The sequence below is a fragment of the Ciconia boyciana genome, chromosome 1 (assembly GCF_034638445.1).
Source record: "Ciconia boyciana chromosome 1, ASM3463844v1, whole genome shotgun sequence".
Taxonomy (NCBI): Eukaryota; Metazoa; Chordata; class Aves; order Ciconiiformes; family Ciconiidae; genus Ciconia; species Ciconia boyciana.
This window is the reverse complement of record NC_132934.1, coordinates 58895187-58914250: the sequence shown is the minus strand read 5'-3', so window position 1 is coordinate 58914250 and position 19064 is coordinate 58895187. Positions and strand designations below refer to the sequence as shown.

The following is a 19064-nucleotide window of genomic DNA, read 5'->3' as shown; positions in this document are numbered from 1 at the left end:
AATTATTACCACAGGGGTTATATTCCAGAAAAACTAGCACAGCAGAAAGATGGCTTCATTACTTATTCCCATTTATACTAGGCTGCTGGTAGGAGAGCAGACAAAGCATTTAGAGCAGGGTAAACAGCTTTTGGGGAAATTTGACTTCAGTTTTAGCAGTTGGAATCCTATGGTAACCCAAATTTTGATAGTTACTCTTTAATGAATCTGTTTGTTTTTTTTTTTCTTACGCTCTTATAATCTGTTTCGGAGCTGTTAGTGCACAGTGAGATGGATTTAAAAGTCAGAGGTTTGTAAAGGAGTCATATCTTTCTGGGTGAACAGCGAGTGGGAAGAATTTTATAGCAGTGATGCTCAAATGGCACGTTGGGGCTTTTCCTGCCAACCTCCCAAGTGAGAATTGGTGGCTAAGAAAGTCTATAACTAGCAGCAGAAAAGGAGCAAGGTTGTGTCAGCTGTTTATTTATTGTCAATATTTTATTAGAAAACATTTCTTCCACTTACATGATTGGTAAATGAGATATCTTCTCAGATTTAGGTCATGATTTGAATCCAGCCAAGGAGAATATCAGTAAATAAAAGTCATTATTCTGTAGTACTGTTTCAGTCACCCTGATGAAATAAGTTGAACAGCCCCAGTCCAGTTGTTAATAAACAGATACACACAAAACAAACTTATTGGCACTAAAAGAATATCTCCATGTAGTTCACAGCCTGAATCAGACCCAAACACTGAATTCTCCTGTGCTTTCTCTTCTTTTTCTCTTTAGGTTGCCTAAAGGGAGGACTGCAGGAAGGAAAGCTCTACTCTTGTTACCTATGCTAAACTTATTAACAGAATGGACAGACATTCAAGTGTTAGCTTGTCCAGCAGCATTCACTTCTGCTCCATCTGGGATTCGCTCAGGTAAATGTCAAATTGAAAATATGAGTTTATCTTTTGTAACATCCTTATCCTCAGTCTTCTGGAGAGAATTTTATTAAAGAAAGACTCATTGGCATATTCCTAAGGGAAGTCTATTTCCCTGCCATTACCAGGGTACCACAACTTCTTCTTACAATTCCCTTTTAGATATTCCTTCTGATAATCATCTTATCACCTTGTTCATTTTCTTATCTATGAGGATTTCTTTTTTTTCCTAGGCAATGTGAAAAAGCTTATTCCCATGATTTAAAACATTATTTGAAAAAAAAAGTAATAGTTTTATTGGACTAACCAATTTTATAGAAACTTACATTACATTTTTTACATTCTGTACATCTGAATTGATGCTCATTATGGGCATACTTTTTTTTCGTGGATGTTTGTATTGTTTCTCCTTCCTAAAAAGGTTCATGGTGGTGATCTCTTACATAAAGCACCTTATTGCAGGGCCTTTTTGCACTCCTCCTTTCAAAACTTTGTGAATATTGCTTGTGTAGGTAAAAGAAATGTTGTAATCTAGAAGTGGAGCATCAATGTAGCACGTGGTATAGACCTGAATGATATGCAACAGTACTTTTAGCTCACACTATGGTATTTTGACAGTTATTTGTAAGAGGCAGTAGCTCCCAGGCCCTTTGAGTTTTGATCTCAGTGGGGCGCAGAAGCTGCTGTCTTGAAGAAGAATGAGATATTTCAGTAAACTGATCATTAATATCTTGCTTTTGGATGAAGCAGAGACTTGCAAGATACAGGTGATGTGCTCATTGGCAGCATTTTGCTTCTTTGAAATGTATTGTCTCTGTTATTTTTCTGCACTTCTGTTGACGTTTCTACCCTCTAATTTGGGAAAGAAAAGACGAGTAGCAGGGCATACTAAAAACGTCATTGATCTCTGAGGTAGTGTACCTCCATGTCTTCCATTACTACACTGTCTTGGGATTTATTTTTCCAACAACACTTTCTCCTGTTAAAGGGCAGACAACAGAAACACCAACAAATCAACTGTTTGCATGAGACTACACAATACAGTGGCACAAGAAATTGCATGTTACATCCTGTCCTGGGATAATATCTTCCAAAATGGACCATCCTTTTCTCTTTTGTTGCTCTAGATCTTGCTTGTGAGAAGTATAGCTTGCGATAGCAGTTTCACTTGGGTGGAGCAAAGGGATCATCCCTTTCACAGAGAGGATCTGTTTGTCACTTGACCTCTTCTTTGCTACCAGGTTCACCCTGTGTATTGCACAGAATGTTGTCTCTTTTCAATTGGGCTTCTCTTACCCTTTCTTAATAGAGCTAGATTTTTTCCTAATTATTAATATTATTCATAAGCATGTTTATTATAATAATGCTTAAAGCTGTAATCACAAGAGGCAGGGGAAGGAGAGTGGCTCTTCCTTCTCCCAGGAGAGGGAAAGTTTGCTAATGCCCCGTGAGGGTATGACAGATCATTTCTCTCTCAGGTTACACAGGCTCTAAATCCTCTTCACCATTGCTCTCCAGCAATGAGGAGACAGATGCTACTGTAACAGCACAGAACTTGTGCAAATCCCTTACAAGGACCCTTTATTACTGCTATGAGTAAAAACAAGTGACTTGCTTAGCTTTTCATCCTATTTTTGGAGATGTTTACATTTCTGAAGGACATATTTGATTCCCTTACATGGTTTTGGCTAGTTTCCTGTTGTTGACTTTGTTTTTCCTTTTCTTTTAGTGTGATATGGGAGGATGAAGGTGGGAGAAAGCAAGTGTCTGTTTCTCTAAGCTGTTGTGTTGGAATTTGTTAACCTGACATTTTGTGTGCTGTGATGTGCCCAATTCCCTTTCTAGCTGTTTCTAGTAGCCATGGGGATACAGACAGCAGAAATCACACTTCTCACACACACTTTCTCTCCTGAAAAAAAAGCTGATGAAAATGATAGACAAATAATTTTGGAAACAAATCTTTGATGTGCCCTCCGAGTAAATGCTATGAAGTTGTTGGAGAGGAAGTTTGTTTTTATTTCACCAGTTTACTGTAACCTGGTTTGCAAGAATTGCTTTTGCATCCAGAAAGCTGGTCTCAACTCAGCTTTCTCTTTAGGACCTGAGCCATCTTCCACAGTTGTCATTGGGACTCTTTCTGGTGTTTTTAATGGAGATTTCACCAGGCCCCTCTTCTAGAGCTTTTTACAGAAATTGCAAAGAGATAGGGATCTGTTAGTACCACTGAATAATTACTTTGTAGAGAGAAGACCAATCTGTTAGGAATTTGATTGACACTATCAGTCTATGTGGGTACTGATCTCTTGTTAGATATCACAAGATCTCTTGTTAGACTTCTGAAAACTGCTGATGGTTTAGATTGCAATTACTGGCCCACAGGTAAAAAAATCTGTATCTTATGTAATTTCCTCTTAAGCATCCATATGTTTTTCTATGTGCTTTTTTTTTTTTAAGAAAGAGTACATACTGGACTGTCCCTTTTAATGTTTTGTTTTGTGTGGTTTTTTGGTTTTTTGTGTGTGTGTGTGTAAGGATACATAATTGTCACTCTTCTGACACAGAAGTACCATAGAAATTCACAGTTCTGGAATAATAAGGGATTATCATATATTATCATCAGAACTAACCAACTATTGATGTTGACATGCAAATGATTTAAGACGCTGTGTATTTTACTACTCACTAAGAACAGGAGTGAGAGTAGGAGGGATATCTGTTCTGACAATTACTTATGAGTGTGAGTGAGAGAAGCAAACAAGGGAATGATTGTGTGAGGACAAAGGCTGGGGAACAGATACATATGTGTGTGTATGTGAGATATATATATATATATGTAGATAAATACCTTTTCACCACATGTGTGTCCGTTGGAACAGATATCTCAAGCATGCATGCAGCCTTAACCTAAGTGTGTGTGTACAAGTACCTCCTCCATATATAATACACGCACTTGTAGAGGAAAGTATGTACCTGTGTGCAAATTCATGCACATGTCTTCATGCACACCAGATATGGAGTTAAATGACAAGTTGTTTCAATAGTTGAGTTCTTGCTCTTAAAAAATCAGGGAAATTGTGGTGATCTTGAAAAACGTGTGGAAGCTTTGAGAAACCTTTAGAGAAAAGCATGGTTCTCTTACCTCTTGGTAAGTGGAACATTTGGAGCTTTCTGCTCCACCTCCCCTACCAGAAGTGCATCTGATACACTGTACAGGGATTTCATTTTAATTTAGCTTAACTCTTGGCTGCAATCAACTGCTGATAAATTTAGCTGGGGGATTAGGGAACCTTAAAGACTAATAGCTCCTTAAAAGGAGCCTGAAGATGAGACAGCAAAACAAAAACATCTGCTAAAGTCTCCCTTAGAATGGTAGCACACCATACAGTCATAGTTTAGAGAAATAAATAGGTTGTTTTTGGGCGAGAAGGGATTTTTGTAGACGTAGACACTTGGAGATAGAAAACCAAATGTGTACATATTTAAGGGAGTTATTACCTTTACAAAGTGAAGGAAAGGATATCCTGATTGGAATCAATAGCATATGGCAAACACCCTTCTCCTGTAGTTCTAGATAGTTTGCTAGCCCATAAAAAATAGCTATTGTTAACTCCTTTTCCCATTACATCTTTTTTATAGACTGTCATGTTTAGATGAAGTCTTTGCACTTCTGTGGCAGCATTAATTCAAGTGTGAATTCTTAAGCATGGCTACCACATCTTCTTAACGCTGTCTCTGGATAGTGAAGTAGACGTGTTGACCAGTACTTCGTATGTTCAGTCAAAAACGGAGACTCAAACCAAATCGATACAAAAAAACTCAGTCAGATATTTATTTGGAGAATAGACTTATTAGAAATTACTAGAAGTTTCTTTTCCTAGGCGCTTCTTTCTTACTTGTTTTTATACTGCATCAGATTTTGTAGATCCAACTGTAACTAGGGCCTTTCATAAGTATTGTTCTTACATGTCTCATAGCAAGAAACAATTCTTGTGCCAAAGACACTGGGATCTTGCACAGCCTTTTGCTTTATGCTTAACTTTTAAACTATGAATAGTCCCTCTGAAGCCAGATTTGGAGCCTAAATGAGAATCCAGTAGCTATTTCATGCCTTCTTTTTTTTCTTGCCTTCTTCTGCTATCCCACAGTTACATTTTTAGTTTTTCTATTGCCCAGGGGTCCAAGAAAGGACTTAGGTGAGAAAAGGTTAAAAAGAAAAAAGTATTTGAATAATTATTATTCAAATTAAGATGGAGTAATCATTTGATAAAATGTAAATCTGCTTAAAAAGAAATGTCCTTTCACACAGTGTTTAATTATCTTGTGGGTTTAGCAGCTGGATGGCTATTATTTCAGCAAAGAGTTTATTGAGATTTGAAGAAGGATTATATGTAAAAGTAGAGTATCTGCTGTTAGCCTAGCTAAATCTGGTAGACTTTGAAAGCATAAGACAATCATCAGTAGCAGTAAGAATGTGAACTATATTGCCGAGGCGAGCAAGTGTGTTTTGTTTCAAATTTTTTTTCTACAACATATGGAATAAAGTACTATTGGAAAGAAAGTATTCAGAGTAGGAATACAGGTCTGCTCTGATGAATCAAAATATGGATTCAAGAGTGAGAGAAACTAATAATTTTTCTAGTATAAAAATTTCTGGTGTTCCTAAACTCTGTGTATAGCTACATTGTGACATAGGTGGACTGGTAAGCATTATGTCTGGCATTCAAACATACATGAACAGCGACTTTTCTGTAACTGAGAGCAAAATTACACTGAATTTTCAAATTATATCTCTGAAATACCAATTGCATTTATGTAGTTATGTGGTGAAAGTGTTATCTTGTGTGATTCTTGTTCTCTGAACCAGATACATTTGTAAAACTCTGCAGCCTTTCTAACTGCTCACAAGTTAATGGTCTTAAGAGTCCAATTTCAAGTTGTGTAAATTTTTCTTCATCCTTTTTTTCACTGTGTCAGACATATAGCCAGGCATGCTAAGTTTCTAGAACCATTTTATTTCTTACAGTAAGACTGTTGATGTCTAAAGGCCACAGCACTAACAAGAATAAAGAGACTGAGGGTAATGGGAACCAAGCTACTAAGGCAAAAGAAAAGCTGAAGAACTATATTTGTTGCTAATAAAATTAGTGCAGGTCTAGTGCTTCTGTGGTGCATAAGTTTAGTCTCTCTATTCATTTTCATGGTAGCCATATTCCTCGCCTCCCCCCATTTCAAACACTGAATACTTGATGTGTCAGGCAACATTTGAGGAAGGCCGCTCTAAGGTACTTTAGGCATCAAACTCTCTTATTTTACAAGAATCATTAATGCAGACCAGGCTTTCCCTGGGATTACCAGTCAATTTATGGGTTTCTTGGTCATTCCAAAGCTTCCCCACACACTTGACAGACCTGTTGACAAGAGAGAGCTGACAAAGCAGAAGCAGGCCCAAAGCCAAATAATTAGCTGTTATTTAGGGGAGGTGCCTTGGAGAATTCTTTTCCAATTCAGAATTAGAGATTTAGGACTAGAAGAATAAAGGGTGAGATAGGAATCAAAAAAAGAAAAAAAAAGGTGATGTGGAGAGGAAAGTAGGTTGAGGAGGAAGATGGGTTTGGAGAAGGATGAGTGCCACAAGGGGAAAATGGTGAGGAGGGAAAAGTTGGTGTTCAAAGAGAAAAGAATTTGCAGAGGCATGAGATAGGTAGTATAAGCAAGGCACAGAGGTCAGTTTATTGCTTTTTACTAACAATCCAATCCGAGAATATCCATCAATATGTTTTGCTATGAAGTTATTAAAGGTAATGTTTTTAGAAGTCTTTTTTTTAGGAGAACTTGTGTTTCCTTCCATTCCTTGTTTTTCTTTTTATACAGGAAACTTAATTTTATAGCACTGTACCGTAGACTGTCTGAAATGTTCACAGTTGCCAAATGCATGCGAGATTTTAATTTAGGTCAAGCAGATTGTCTTGGATAAAGTGACCTGTAACTCCGATGGAGACTTTGGTTAGCTGAAGATAGCATCTGGTATCTGAACATAGAACAAATAACATCAGAAGGGGCCACTGGATGTCATCTATGCAATGCCTTGCTCAAAGCTGGGCTAATACAAAAGATAGATCAAGCTATTCTAGTCAAAGTTTGCAAATCTCCCTGGATGGAGATCCCATAGACTTTCTGGGCCCTTGTTCCAGTGTCATGTTGAATTATTTTTTCTTATGTCCAACAAGATTTTTCCCTTGTTGCAACTTGTGATTCTTGTCTCCTGTCCTTTCATTGTGCACCTAGAAGAGTCTAGCTATGTCTTCTATTTAATCCCACTTTGTTTAGTTGGATTAGCAATTAGATCTCCATCCCAGTCTTCTCTCCTCTAAGCTAAACAAACCCATTTACTTCAGACTTTCCTCATATATCGTATGCTCCAGCCTTATTTGTCCTCTGTTGAACTCTATCCAGGTTGTCAATATTTCTCGTTTTGGGGGCTCCTAAACTGGTGATAGTATTCCAGATTGCCCTGTTTTAGGGTGGGATAGAGTTAATTTTCTTCCTAGTAGCTGGTATAGTGCTGTGTTTTGGATTTGGTATGAGAATAATGTTGATAACACACTGATGTTTTATTTGTTGCTAAGTAGTGCTTACACTAAGTCAAGGACTTTTCAGCTTCCCATGCTCTGCCAGGTGCGCAAGAAGCTGGGAGGGAGTACAGCCAGGACAGCTGACCCAAACTGCCAAAGGGATATTCCATACCGTATGACATCATGCTCCGTATATAAACTAGGGGGGACTTGGCCAGGGGGCAGTGATCGCTGCTCGGGGACTGGCTGGGCATCGGTCAGCAGGTGGTGAGCGGTTGCATCACTTGTTTTTCCTGGGTTTTGTTCCTCTTTTTTGTCATTGTTGTTGTTTTCCTTTTCATTATTATTATTATTATTATTATTATTATTATACTTTATTTCAATTATTAAACTGTTCTTATCTCAACCCATGAGTTTTCTTACTTTTGCCCTTCTGATTCTTTCCCCCATCCCACCACAGGGGGAGAGGGTGAGTGAGCGGCTGTGTGGTGCTTGGTTGCTGGCTGGGGTTAAACCACAACACATGTACAGCCTTATAAAAATTTAGTAGAGAAGAAAAATAGTTTCTCTTGACCTACTGGCTACTGTTTTGCTAATGCAAAAAAAAAAAGTGCATCTATAGAGGGAAATAAAGGAGATGATAAACAATGACGGTATATGAAAGAAGAGGAAAAAGCAAGGATTTGAGCAAAGCTTGGTCAGCACAATTGCAAGTATCGTGGATTTGAAAGTGTAGTTGTGCTAGGCAGCCATGCTATCAGGCAGCGGAAAAAAGGCTCTGATCTGTTAGCTTTTATAATGGAGAAGTCTTGGCAAGGAATATTGCCACCTCAGGACACCTGCAGATCTTTAGGTGCCAAGAGAGTATATCCCAGGCAGTGTCCAGGAGGGCAAGGGCAAGATTCTTATTTGTCAGTTTTCCCTTCCTCTCTCCTACTGTAAATCATCTTGGCTTATCTAAGAGATATAATTTATGGGCAGCTTCCTGGCTGGTCAGCTTCATGTCTCTCATAAATTAGATAGCCAGACACATGTGTGTCAACTTTGGAAATGCAATGCATGTCTTTAGAGGAGGGATGGATTCTTCCCAATCCCTCTTTACATTTGATTGTTTCCACACATCCCTACTTTTTCCTTTTATGTTCCTCTTTATGTCAACTGTGCATTGTCCCTATTTTTCCTCTCATTCTCTTCTTTTTCTCCAGTTGAGCATGTTGATGGCTGTACCAGATCAGTATATGAGATTAACTGATTTTTATGCCTAATCTTTTGTTAATCCCACACCCCAGATACGGAATAAAGGACTATGTTCTTCTTCCCAGTCTTTCCTTCCTTGCTGTCTCTACATAGGCACATATTTCATGATGAGAGGAACTGCAAAGAAAGTTCTCTGGATGTCGAAGCTCATGACGTTCTGTTGCAGCTGAACAGCAGTAAAAGTCCCAGCTCTTCTCAAATTCTCAAGGAAGATTTTATTTAGTCTCAGATAGGTCTGTGGGCTATAATAGCACTTGCTGTACAGCAAGGCCTGAGATCCATTATTTTTAAGACCAGGTCTGTACTTAATTCTGCTTGTCAACATAATTATAAGAGAAGCATTAGTGAGGAGGATGCTGTACCACCCGAAGAAGTCTTTAGGCACTGCAGTTTATTTTGTTCTGTTCAAGTGTTTGCAGTAGGAGAGGTTATTGATATAATTCTGTTATCAAAGTTGGTTTTGTTTTTTTTTTAACCTGTAGTTCTCTCTCTGTCTGTTGGTTGATACAGTCAAGAGAAAGAAAAGTTGGAGTTGGGAGAAGACAGTGGTATGGGGTGTTCTCCTTCTGGCATTATAATCACCAGGGCAGAAGTAAGTAGTATCAAAAATGTGTCTAATTCAATACTTTCTTTACTGTGGAAAGTGATGATTCCACTAAAAGGCTTCAGCAAAAATTGGTCCAGTTAGCTGGAAGCAAAGAGGGTTGTCTGGCACAAAGGCTTTTCTAGTCAGTTAATGGGGGTACATCCAGTTCAATCCTCTTTTGAGTATGATCAGGCCAGGTTTGTCCATTCTCATTTTAGTGGAATATATTACAGTGCAGACAATCTGTGAGATGCAGAGATGTTAACCAAGGTGGGGAAAAACAGACACCAGTTTTATTTTAAATCCTTCATTAGAATGTTGCAGATACCACTTCTTATTCTGTCTCAGGGTAGTATTAAAAGAGCCTTGTGGGCAACAGCCTGATTTAGTATTAGAGCAGCCAGCTAGAATCTAATATGGGAAAAAAAAAGGGAAAAGTGAACGCCTTAAGTTGACTGAGTCTTTGTAATTGCTGGCAAATCCACTGGACCAGTCTGTTGACTAACAGGACAGGAAGAGCTGTAGATAGATCCCTGGTAGATCTGAGAGCCAAAAATCAGCCAAACATCTTCCACAAGTTTGGAAGCTTGTTTCTCGTTTCTTGTTTGGCTCATTTCCTTCTCCCTTCCCCCATTTCTCTGCAGCAGAAGCAGTGTTGAAGGGTGTGTACTCTGTCTGGCAGGCTGTTGGAGGAGTCTCTGGCCTCAAATTACACAGCATGAGAACTCTGTGCATAAAATTAGCAGCAGAGTTCTGTGTATTAGGCGCCAGGGAAAAATGTCACATTCAGCAGAACTCAGAGGCAAGAGGTGGAACAGAAAGAACTGGAACGGGACATCAATCCCCCTCTACCTTTTACTGTTTTGCAGCAGACATATCTGAGAGTATCATAACCAGCTGGCTTGGAGCAAAGATTATTTGGGTAGTAAATAGATTTTTTTGTATGTGTTAGTAACAGGGATGTTTGATTTTTCTTCCCCCCCCCCCCCTTCACTTGCTCTTTTTCCTTTATTTTGAAGATTTCTTACTTTTTGTCTTTTCACAAGGAAATAGCTTTTCACTCATGAAGAAGTGTTATTGACATGCAGTTTTCTGTCCTCCTTTCCACCTTCCTGTGGTCTGATTCCTGGTGAGAAACCCACTGTAATGGCACTACATTCAGACTGTGCACCAGCTTATACAAGTAATTTTTAGTGAAATCTGGAAAACTAAATACAGTGCAGGCAAATAGGGCAAAGGCACTAAAGCAGAGAGAAGCAGATATTCAAGGACTTGATTCTGTAGATACTATCTCAGTAGCAGCTATCTCATTCAGAAAAACTATTACAGAAAAGGTCGTGGTTTGAGGGTGTGTTTTGGCTCCTTCCTTACATCATAAAAGCAGTAAAATCCTTGCCACAGCAGTGTTAGATTGCCCTGAAGCATATGTGTGAGAGAGGTTGCATTAGCATCTGTATGTGGAGATGGATTGCCAAGAGACATAAATGTACACTTGCCTGAATTGTTTGGGGGTGTACATGTACACACATACATTCAGTGTGTTGTCAGAGTGCTTTCGTAAGACAAAGTTACCAGGCAGCAATGCTGGTTTAATGTATTCCTCCCCATTCATTCTCCATATTGATGTCTGTGCTGTGAGCTGGGCTGGGAAATCGATCCCTGGCTTAAAAAAATGTTTCTATGCTGGATTAGTTAGCTGATTAGTTTGCAGCACAGCCTCAGATGTGCCGTCCTGTGGGGCAGGAAAAAGCAAGAGTATGTGAGGACAGGTAATTTCCTAAGATGATACCATCACCATATACTCACTTCTTGAAATCACAACTTTGAAGTCCCTCATTACCTTTGTTTGGCTCAGAGTATTGAAGCAATCTGCAAGCAGGATTATGTATTCCCAGATTAGATAGCGCTCTGGGGCTGAAAGCTATTCTTCATTTCATTTCCTCATTCTTTTCCATAGTAGGGCAGGCCCATTGGCTACTGCTGTTTAACATATGTGATAGTTTAGCAACTACTTTCTTTTCTAAGGGTTTGGGAATCAGTTCTGAGGCCTGGCATGAGAGCATTACTGGCACATTTTTAAAGAGCTACACTTTTATATTGTTTTCAATTTGCACTGTAGGTGATTTTGAGTGCAGGTGGGTTGCTAAGGATAATGGTTGTAGTTGCTCACTTTTCACCTGACTTTCCCAAAGAATTATACCTCTATTGAGCATTTTTCCTCTTCACTCTCCCCCATGAGGAAAGTATTATTGTCAGCCTCATTTTACAGATGGCAAAGCTGAGGCATAAGGAATCACATAGCAAGCCAGTGGCTGAACTGAATGCAGTTAATTGAGAGGTCTCTTATTTAGACCCGGCTTTATATAACAAGGCAGCCTTCTGCCTGTTGACGTATGGGAGACACAGACTCCAGCCTTCCACACTTGAAATGGACAGACTGGCAGCTGGCTTGGGATCAGATTGCTTGTTGGTACACTAGTTGGCGGCTCATTCCACAAGTTTGTCTTTCAAGGAATAAAGGCTGAAGTAATAAAAGGCCAGTAGGTGAGGCAGCAGGTGAGGCAGGCTGTAAGTATACACTGTGAGGAATACTGTCATAACAGAACTTTGAAAATTACAGGATCTTGATACTTATTGCCTCTATATTTGCCACTCGCCTGCCTATCCTAATCTCTAGCCCCTTTGTCCCCCAATTTTATTAGGGAATATTGTCCCAATTTATGAACCATTAGAAAATGAGCCATAAACTCTGTATAATGGATATGTCTGCACCAGAAAATTGTGCTTCTTTGACTATATCAGTGTAGTTTAAGTAGTACAACTCCCCTAGGGTAAAGACAATTATACCAGTGTAAAAGTGCATATCCAAATATAGCAGAGTCCCGAATGGGAAGGTACCTTTATACCAGTAATAACTAGGTCCACAGTAAGGCACAGATTTATTTCCTTAACTTTAGGAACCTGAGGTGACAAAATTGGGAATATAGTTACTTTATAATTCATGTATATTCCAAGGAGACAGATAAAACCTTCAGAAGGGGAGTTGGCCCACTTGAGGTCTGATTTACTGGCCAGTGGTGCCTGTCTCTCTTCATTGTCTGTTCAGAGAACTTCCACTTAACTAAAGGCACTTACCTAAAGTTTCTAAATTAATTAAAAGGAATTTGGTCACAGGATTTCATCAAATGGATGGGAAAATTAAACTATAAGGAACAGTGTAGGATGGTTTGAATGCAGCACCATGCAAATTTTAGCAAATCCCAACCCTATTTTGAGATTTGGGAAAGTTCAGTGAAAATTTTTTTGAGTAATTTTGACAGGTCTTTTGAAATTGTGAAACAGATGAAGCAGGCTTTTCTTTGTCTTGAGTAGCAATAACTCCGACAGATATTTGACTCTCAAGATGATTAGGAGACTAAAATACAGAGACTCTCCTGCCACAAAGGGTCACTGCTGCTATGCACTTAAAACTAGGTTTTAAGCTTCTGGAGGAATGGTTGTAGGCATAGCTCTCTCAGGAGTTCCTGGATGGAACTATCCTACTTCTTTGTCTGCAATGGCCAGTTACCAGGTTTTGGTATTGGTAGTTGACTGGAGCATATGGGTCCACCTCCAGCCCACATCTGTCATACACAGTAGCAGTGGCAAGCTCTGCCCTATTTGTTCCCTATTTGTTGCTTTTATTCTGGAAGTAATATGCTATCTGGATGAAGAAATGTTCTGTTGCTGTTTCTGACCTTCCATTTTTCTCACTTAGCCTAGTCTTGGGCATCAATATCCATCAGAGCTCTGCAACGACAAAAAGCCCCATTGCTCATCAAGGAGAAGTTACTACTCTTCTGGTAAGACTTCCTCTAACTCTTCCAATCTTATGTGATCCTACTATATCAGAGAGAAATCCTGTATCTTTTAAAAAGATTTTTAAAGGAAGCAGGTTTATTGTAATGGAAGAGTTGTTTTCCACAGAGAGGAAGATCATAATAGTGCTTGTGATATTGCTCTGCATAAGAAAAGCTGTCAAGATCTGGCTATGGCATCATGAACTAACAAAACCCAGAATGATACTGTTGAATGCGTATTTCCAAAATAGTTGATAATGACTAAAGAAAAACCTCACCTTTTGGGGTATTTTTTCCTGCAATACTTATTCCTTGTTTTGCTCAAGCAAATGAGGTGCAAAAGCCAAGATTCAGTTATGGTATTTAGTTTGATGTTCCAAGACAAAATGTCATTTAAAAAAAAGGCTGCTGTTTCTTTAATATTCGGTTCTGTAAAGCCCTTTCATGTTGAGCAGTAATTTATTCTAGAAATGACACCATCAAATTCACTGTCAGGAACAGTGGTAGATGCTGACCTTTAAATTTCTTCAGTTCATGATGGATTGTTTAGTTGTTTATATCAGCAGGGCATGATATAAAGGATCATAGTCCTTTTCTGCAAATGCCTACTAGTTACTTTTCACCCTAAACAAGCAGTCATGGAAACTGTGTCCAGATTTAAATCAAAGCAAATTTCCAAAGTTCTGTTTATCTGTCCTCCTGTGCCTTTTTTCCTCCCAACACAATGTGTGACCGGGAGAGTATGCATGCACTCAGCCAATATGGATTGAGCCATTATCTAATGAAGAATATAAAACCAATCAGCTCAACTTATGTCCTGTTTGGTTTTTTTTGAGAAGTTCAGAAAGATAGGATAACTTCAACAACTTTTGGGGGTTTTTTTGATGGGTTTGTTTTCAGCTGTCCTGAAAGCATATATCGAAGAAAGAGAGTCTTGTTACCATTGGGACAACTGCCTTCTAAGGATTTTGTAGCACTACCTGTAAAAGAGCACTGAAGATTACAGGGCAGACATGAGTAGCTTATCGTATGTAACTTTTGTCCAAAAATTTTGCAGAGCTGTAATTCATTATTCGTGTGCTATTATGATAAGGAGTTTAAACATGATTGTATTTGAAAGTAAATATTGTAAAAGTGTATTAAAGCATTCTGTAAAGCTGATGGTAACCATAAAAGCAAAATCTGTACAAGTATGTAATATGAATCGAAAATGGAATATAGCCCCAAATCACTTTTCCCAAACCAGTGTTATCAGTTGCAGCTCAGTCTCAAGCAACCACAGAAGACACTCAACTGCTAATGATGTGTATGTTACAGAAACAAATATCTTTTGAAAACAATATGTTGAATGAAAGTATCTTGCAAGCCAACTCTGCTGTATGTGTTTCTATTTGATGTTCAGCTTCCTTGCAGTGATTGTGAAAATGTTATTTCCTTTACAGTTTAATCTGTGATAAGACCAGACATGTTTTAAGAATATTATTCTTGTCACTTCCTTCTGTCACTTAGCAAATTTATTCTATGGCTGGTGATTGAACATAACTGTGCAGCACTTTTCTAACATCAGGTGCATCAGAGAGAAGCCATTATTCTAGAGCATACAGACATGCACAGCCAAAATGATACAGTAGCTGCTGCCCTAGTAGGCATGGTATGTAGTGCTGTCATCAGAATTGATTCAGCTGAGTATTTTTGCTATGTTCCTTTGATTTACCTTTTATTAGTGGTTCATGTATCTTTAGTGATTTGGGACTACATTCCCATTTTCCATTAAAATTCCATGCTTGCTCTGGGTGTTTGGTTATAGCTGATACTCTCGGATTTCCGAGGTGCTATGTATCCTTGTACAAGTATTTTCTAACAACATGTGCATTAGACAGAAGGCCACCATTTCACAGCTCACAGGCATACACGGCCAAAATAATATAGTAGGTGCTGAACTACGAAAAGGTATGTAATGGTGTCAGCATATAGTCATGATTCAGTCATCTGGGGATTTTCTTAGTAGTCTCCTTTAGTTAATTAATTTGTTAGTATTTCTTGCACCTGGATGCCTGCTTTCTCTTGCACATGGATAAGGGTTGGTGCATAGTGCCATAATGACCATGCTGCCCATGGTGTATGGGTGGGTTTTCTCAAAACTGAGAGCTGACCATGTCAGCTGTTGAAATTGGATACTTTCCTAGTGCAGATGTATCTCTTGACGTGGGTACTGTCATTACGGTATCCATTTTGTAATGGACATTTATTTCATTCATCAATAATAAAGTAATTATTTGAGCAGAGAGAGAATGTGGGTTTGACTAGACCCAGCCCATTTCCTAAGCCCAAATAGTAGAAATTGCTATTTCTACTATAGTAGCACAATAGTAGAAATTGAGAGAAAACACCTGGTAGTTGAGGCACTGATTTGGCACAGAAGAACACAGCAAAGCAGTGTTTCAATTCTTAGTCTCTCACAGCCTCGGTGAGCCCTCTAACCAATCAGCTATCCACTCTTCTGAGGTAGGAATCTGCCTTTTCGTCAGAAAAGAAGGTCTTGGTTTTGGTTTAGTTCAGAACAAGAAAATATTGCAGAATCAGAAACTTTCTTAGCAGGTTTAGCATTATTCTGTCAGATTAGTATTATTACTTAATCTCTAGTAGAGAGTAGTGGAATTGAGGAGCTGCTCTCAATTTGTTTTACTCGGCTTACAGCAAAGCAGTTGCACAGACAATTTGTGAGGTTGTCTGTTGACTTGTTCTTGAAAAGCCATGTCTCCAGGTAAACGATGAGCAAGTATTTTTGCATTGTGTCATATCCTCTGTCTCTTAAAAGATGTACCTGCATTGTATCTAGATTATCTTCCATGAGATTTGAAAATATTAGAATATCCTTTTTATTACTTTCTTGTCAAAACTGTGATATGCATCAAATATAAACAGTTACCTTAAAAGCACCCCTCCAGCCTTTCTCTTTCACTTCTGTTAAAGTTTGCGCAGTTCTTGTGCTTTCCACAATATTTTTGCATGTGTTGGGAGGGCCCCTCTGAATTTTCATGAGTTCATATATATTGATCCTGTGATTAAGAGCTCTGGTCAAGGTGATCTGTTCGTATTTCCTTCTGAATGTCAGGACAAAGCAAGAGGATTGCAGTTAGAAAACTTGATTATTGTCTCTCTCACTGAAGGCAAAGGGAAGACAATAATGAGCCTGACTTCAGATTACATGAGGACTGCACATTTAGCTGGCCTAATCAAGAAAATGGAGTACACAGCAGAGTGTGAAGGTCTGGGGAAATACTTATATCCAACATCACCACTTAAAACTACTCTGTTAACTCTGTGTGGGCAGCACAGTGTAGCAGATCTCTCAGAAAATACAGTTCAGAATTTTGTAGCTTCTCCTGGTCGCTTCTGATCAAGAGACAGTATATCCCCTCTCAAATTCTATAATGGTGCCTTCAGTTATGCACAGGAAAGAGATGGGTGAAGAATTAACTTCCTTAAAATGCAGTGAAATGCAGCTTACTTTCAAGGCTGATGATTACAGTTGTAAATAGAGTTTTATTTTGAAGGATGGTGGTTGACTTTTGCTCCATTCAGATGGGAATTTTTGTGCTTGACAGCAGAAGGAGGAGAAGGAACCAAATATGTATCGAACATGAAAATGGAAGAGAGTCAAAGACTGAAATGGGGAGGCAAAGATACTACACATGACAGCTTTTGACTAAGGCAGATAAGCTGTGCTGCAACTTATCCGCAGTGTTAGGAAATGACCGCTTCCTAGTCACTTTCTTCCTTTTATTTTCTTCTTAAAAGATTGTCAACTGATGTTATACAAGTGCTATATCAGTACCCTTTGTGTAAAAGGCAGGGCAGTCAGAATTCTCTTTGGGCGAGTATTACCCTGTCTTTGTAGGTGGCAAATGTGGATTGTTTAGAGCACATGAAGCTGAAAAGATCTCTGCTCTTTCAAGGACTCATGTCTTACTTGCATTGATCCATCCTTCAAAGCTCATTTCCTAGTCTCCTGTGCCTGATATCCTGGTACCCACATGTTTGACAAGGTTGAATTTCTTGACCATACTTTCTGCTCCTACTTGAAAATTTATTCTTTAGCTCCACCTCCTGGCTCTTGGTCCATGGAAAGGAGGATTCTCGGCAATCACAGAGCCTCAAGAAGGGACCAGAAGTATTCATCCTAGTTTACAAATGTTAGTGTAGAGGTGTATATGGGGACATTTTAGCTGGGGCGAAACAGAATTTGTTGAGCCCACTCATACTGGCTTTGCACAGAGGCAGATGTTTCAGTGAAGAGGCAGACAATGGAGTATGTGGCTCATAGTTTCTGCTTTTTGTTGGCCTTTTGGTTTCTCAACTGTGGCAGTTTCGATACATGACAGACATCACAAAACAGTCTTTCTTTGTGACTGTTTTTTCTCTAGTACTTCCTCAATCTCATGGGGGTGGGGAGGTACAGAAGAAATCGTCTGACACTGAAACATAAAAAAAAAGATCTCTGAAGCCTTGCAAAGGAGTCTTGATTCACGCAGGGAGAATTATTTTGACTGTGTCCATCCTATTCAACCAGGAACTGCCCAAGAAGTGGAGGAATAGAGTTTAGCCATCTGGATTTAAGAAGCTGAAAACCATGTCACTTCCCCGACAGCTGCGAGAAAAGAGGTAATGTGTCTCTCCCTCCTCCCGCCTCCCCACAAGCTTCCATGTAATTGCTATGATCTGTTCTTTTAATTTGGATGCAAGCTTCTTTGATGATTCTAAAAGTCTTCTTGTTATCATAGCTTCGAAACTATTAGGCTGCTCACTGTGGAGCAGACCATTTCTTAAGTTGGAGTGGACTTACTTTCTTCTTTTCCTGGGGAATATTCACCACCTAGGACAACAGTGGGTCATTGTCCTCTTTATAGCTGCAAGCAGTTTCCCTTTTACTGGGCTTTGTGATATGAGTGTTTGTGATATGAGTAATTATATCTCTTGACCTCCGCAACCACATTCCTCTTCACAGTAAGTGGTAGTATTTATGGTGGTGTAGGTGGTGCTGATTCATGCCAATCTCCTCGTACAGCAAGCTATTGCAAGACTTTGCATCATTACTTTAGCCTTCCAGATGAGCTACGCATTGTGGAAGCCCCTGCTTGGGATATTCTAGCAGAATAAACTGAGCCAACTGCCATGGTTTTTGTATTATCAGAATATTTAACATTACATCAGCTTGGCATTTCTTAGATGATCCTTTTTAAAGTTTGTCTTTCTCTCTACCTCATTTGTTATCCTTTTTTCCTCATTATTGATCCTTTTTACTTAAGTGTTAATATAAATACCACTCGAACAACATTGAGTTGTTAAGATTGAAGCAAAGGTGAATTTGTCTTCTGTTTGTCAAAGACATTGTACCAAGGAGAAGGTCCCAGAGGAAAAAGCACCTGTCAGTCCATGCTGTTTTATTGTGTGGACAATATAGACAGGAAACATGAGAGTGTGGTCATACAGCTGCTCTTTAGGTGTTCCTGCAGGGATCCTTCCTTCTCTCTTGCTTCAAATCCAATACTTTCTAGGATCTGCAAAGCTTATTCTAGCCTTGCCCACTATCATGTGTTCCTTCACACATTTTTGACATTTTCAAACAAGTATCTTTGTGCTTGCTTCAGGTTATCTGCTGTGACTGGGAGATCTCCCTGTAAATATCTGCTAGGCTATTCGTTCTTTTTTCAAAGCCTCTTTAAGAGTCTGCTTTACTGTGATGTTTACAAGAAAACTTGACAACATTTTGACAGCTGGTGTGGGCACCACTAGTTATGATATGGAACAATACTATGTCTTTGTTTCTTTTTTTCTGTTTGTGCTTATCTTTCTATTGTTTCTTATTGTATATATATAAGGTACATTGTATGCATCTT

General features: G+C 39.0%; 1 protein-coding gene across 1 annotated transcript in view; it reads left to right on the top strand.

Moving 5' to 3' along the window:
* The first annotated feature begins 789 nt into the window (after positions 1–789).
* NCF4 (neutrophil cytosolic factor 4) overlaps positions 790–19064 on the top strand; it is a 31354-nt gene continuing 13079 nt past the window's right edge. Inside the window, exons 1-3 of the mRNA XM_072848865.1 lie at positions 790–907; positions 13083–13167; positions 17738–17829. Coding sequence (XP_072704966.1) covers positions 17798–17829 — 32 coding nt within the window. The 5' untranslated portion in view covers positions 790–907; positions 13083–13167; positions 17738–17797. The remainder of the gene's footprint in view (positions 908–13082; positions 13168–17737; positions 17830–19064) is intronic.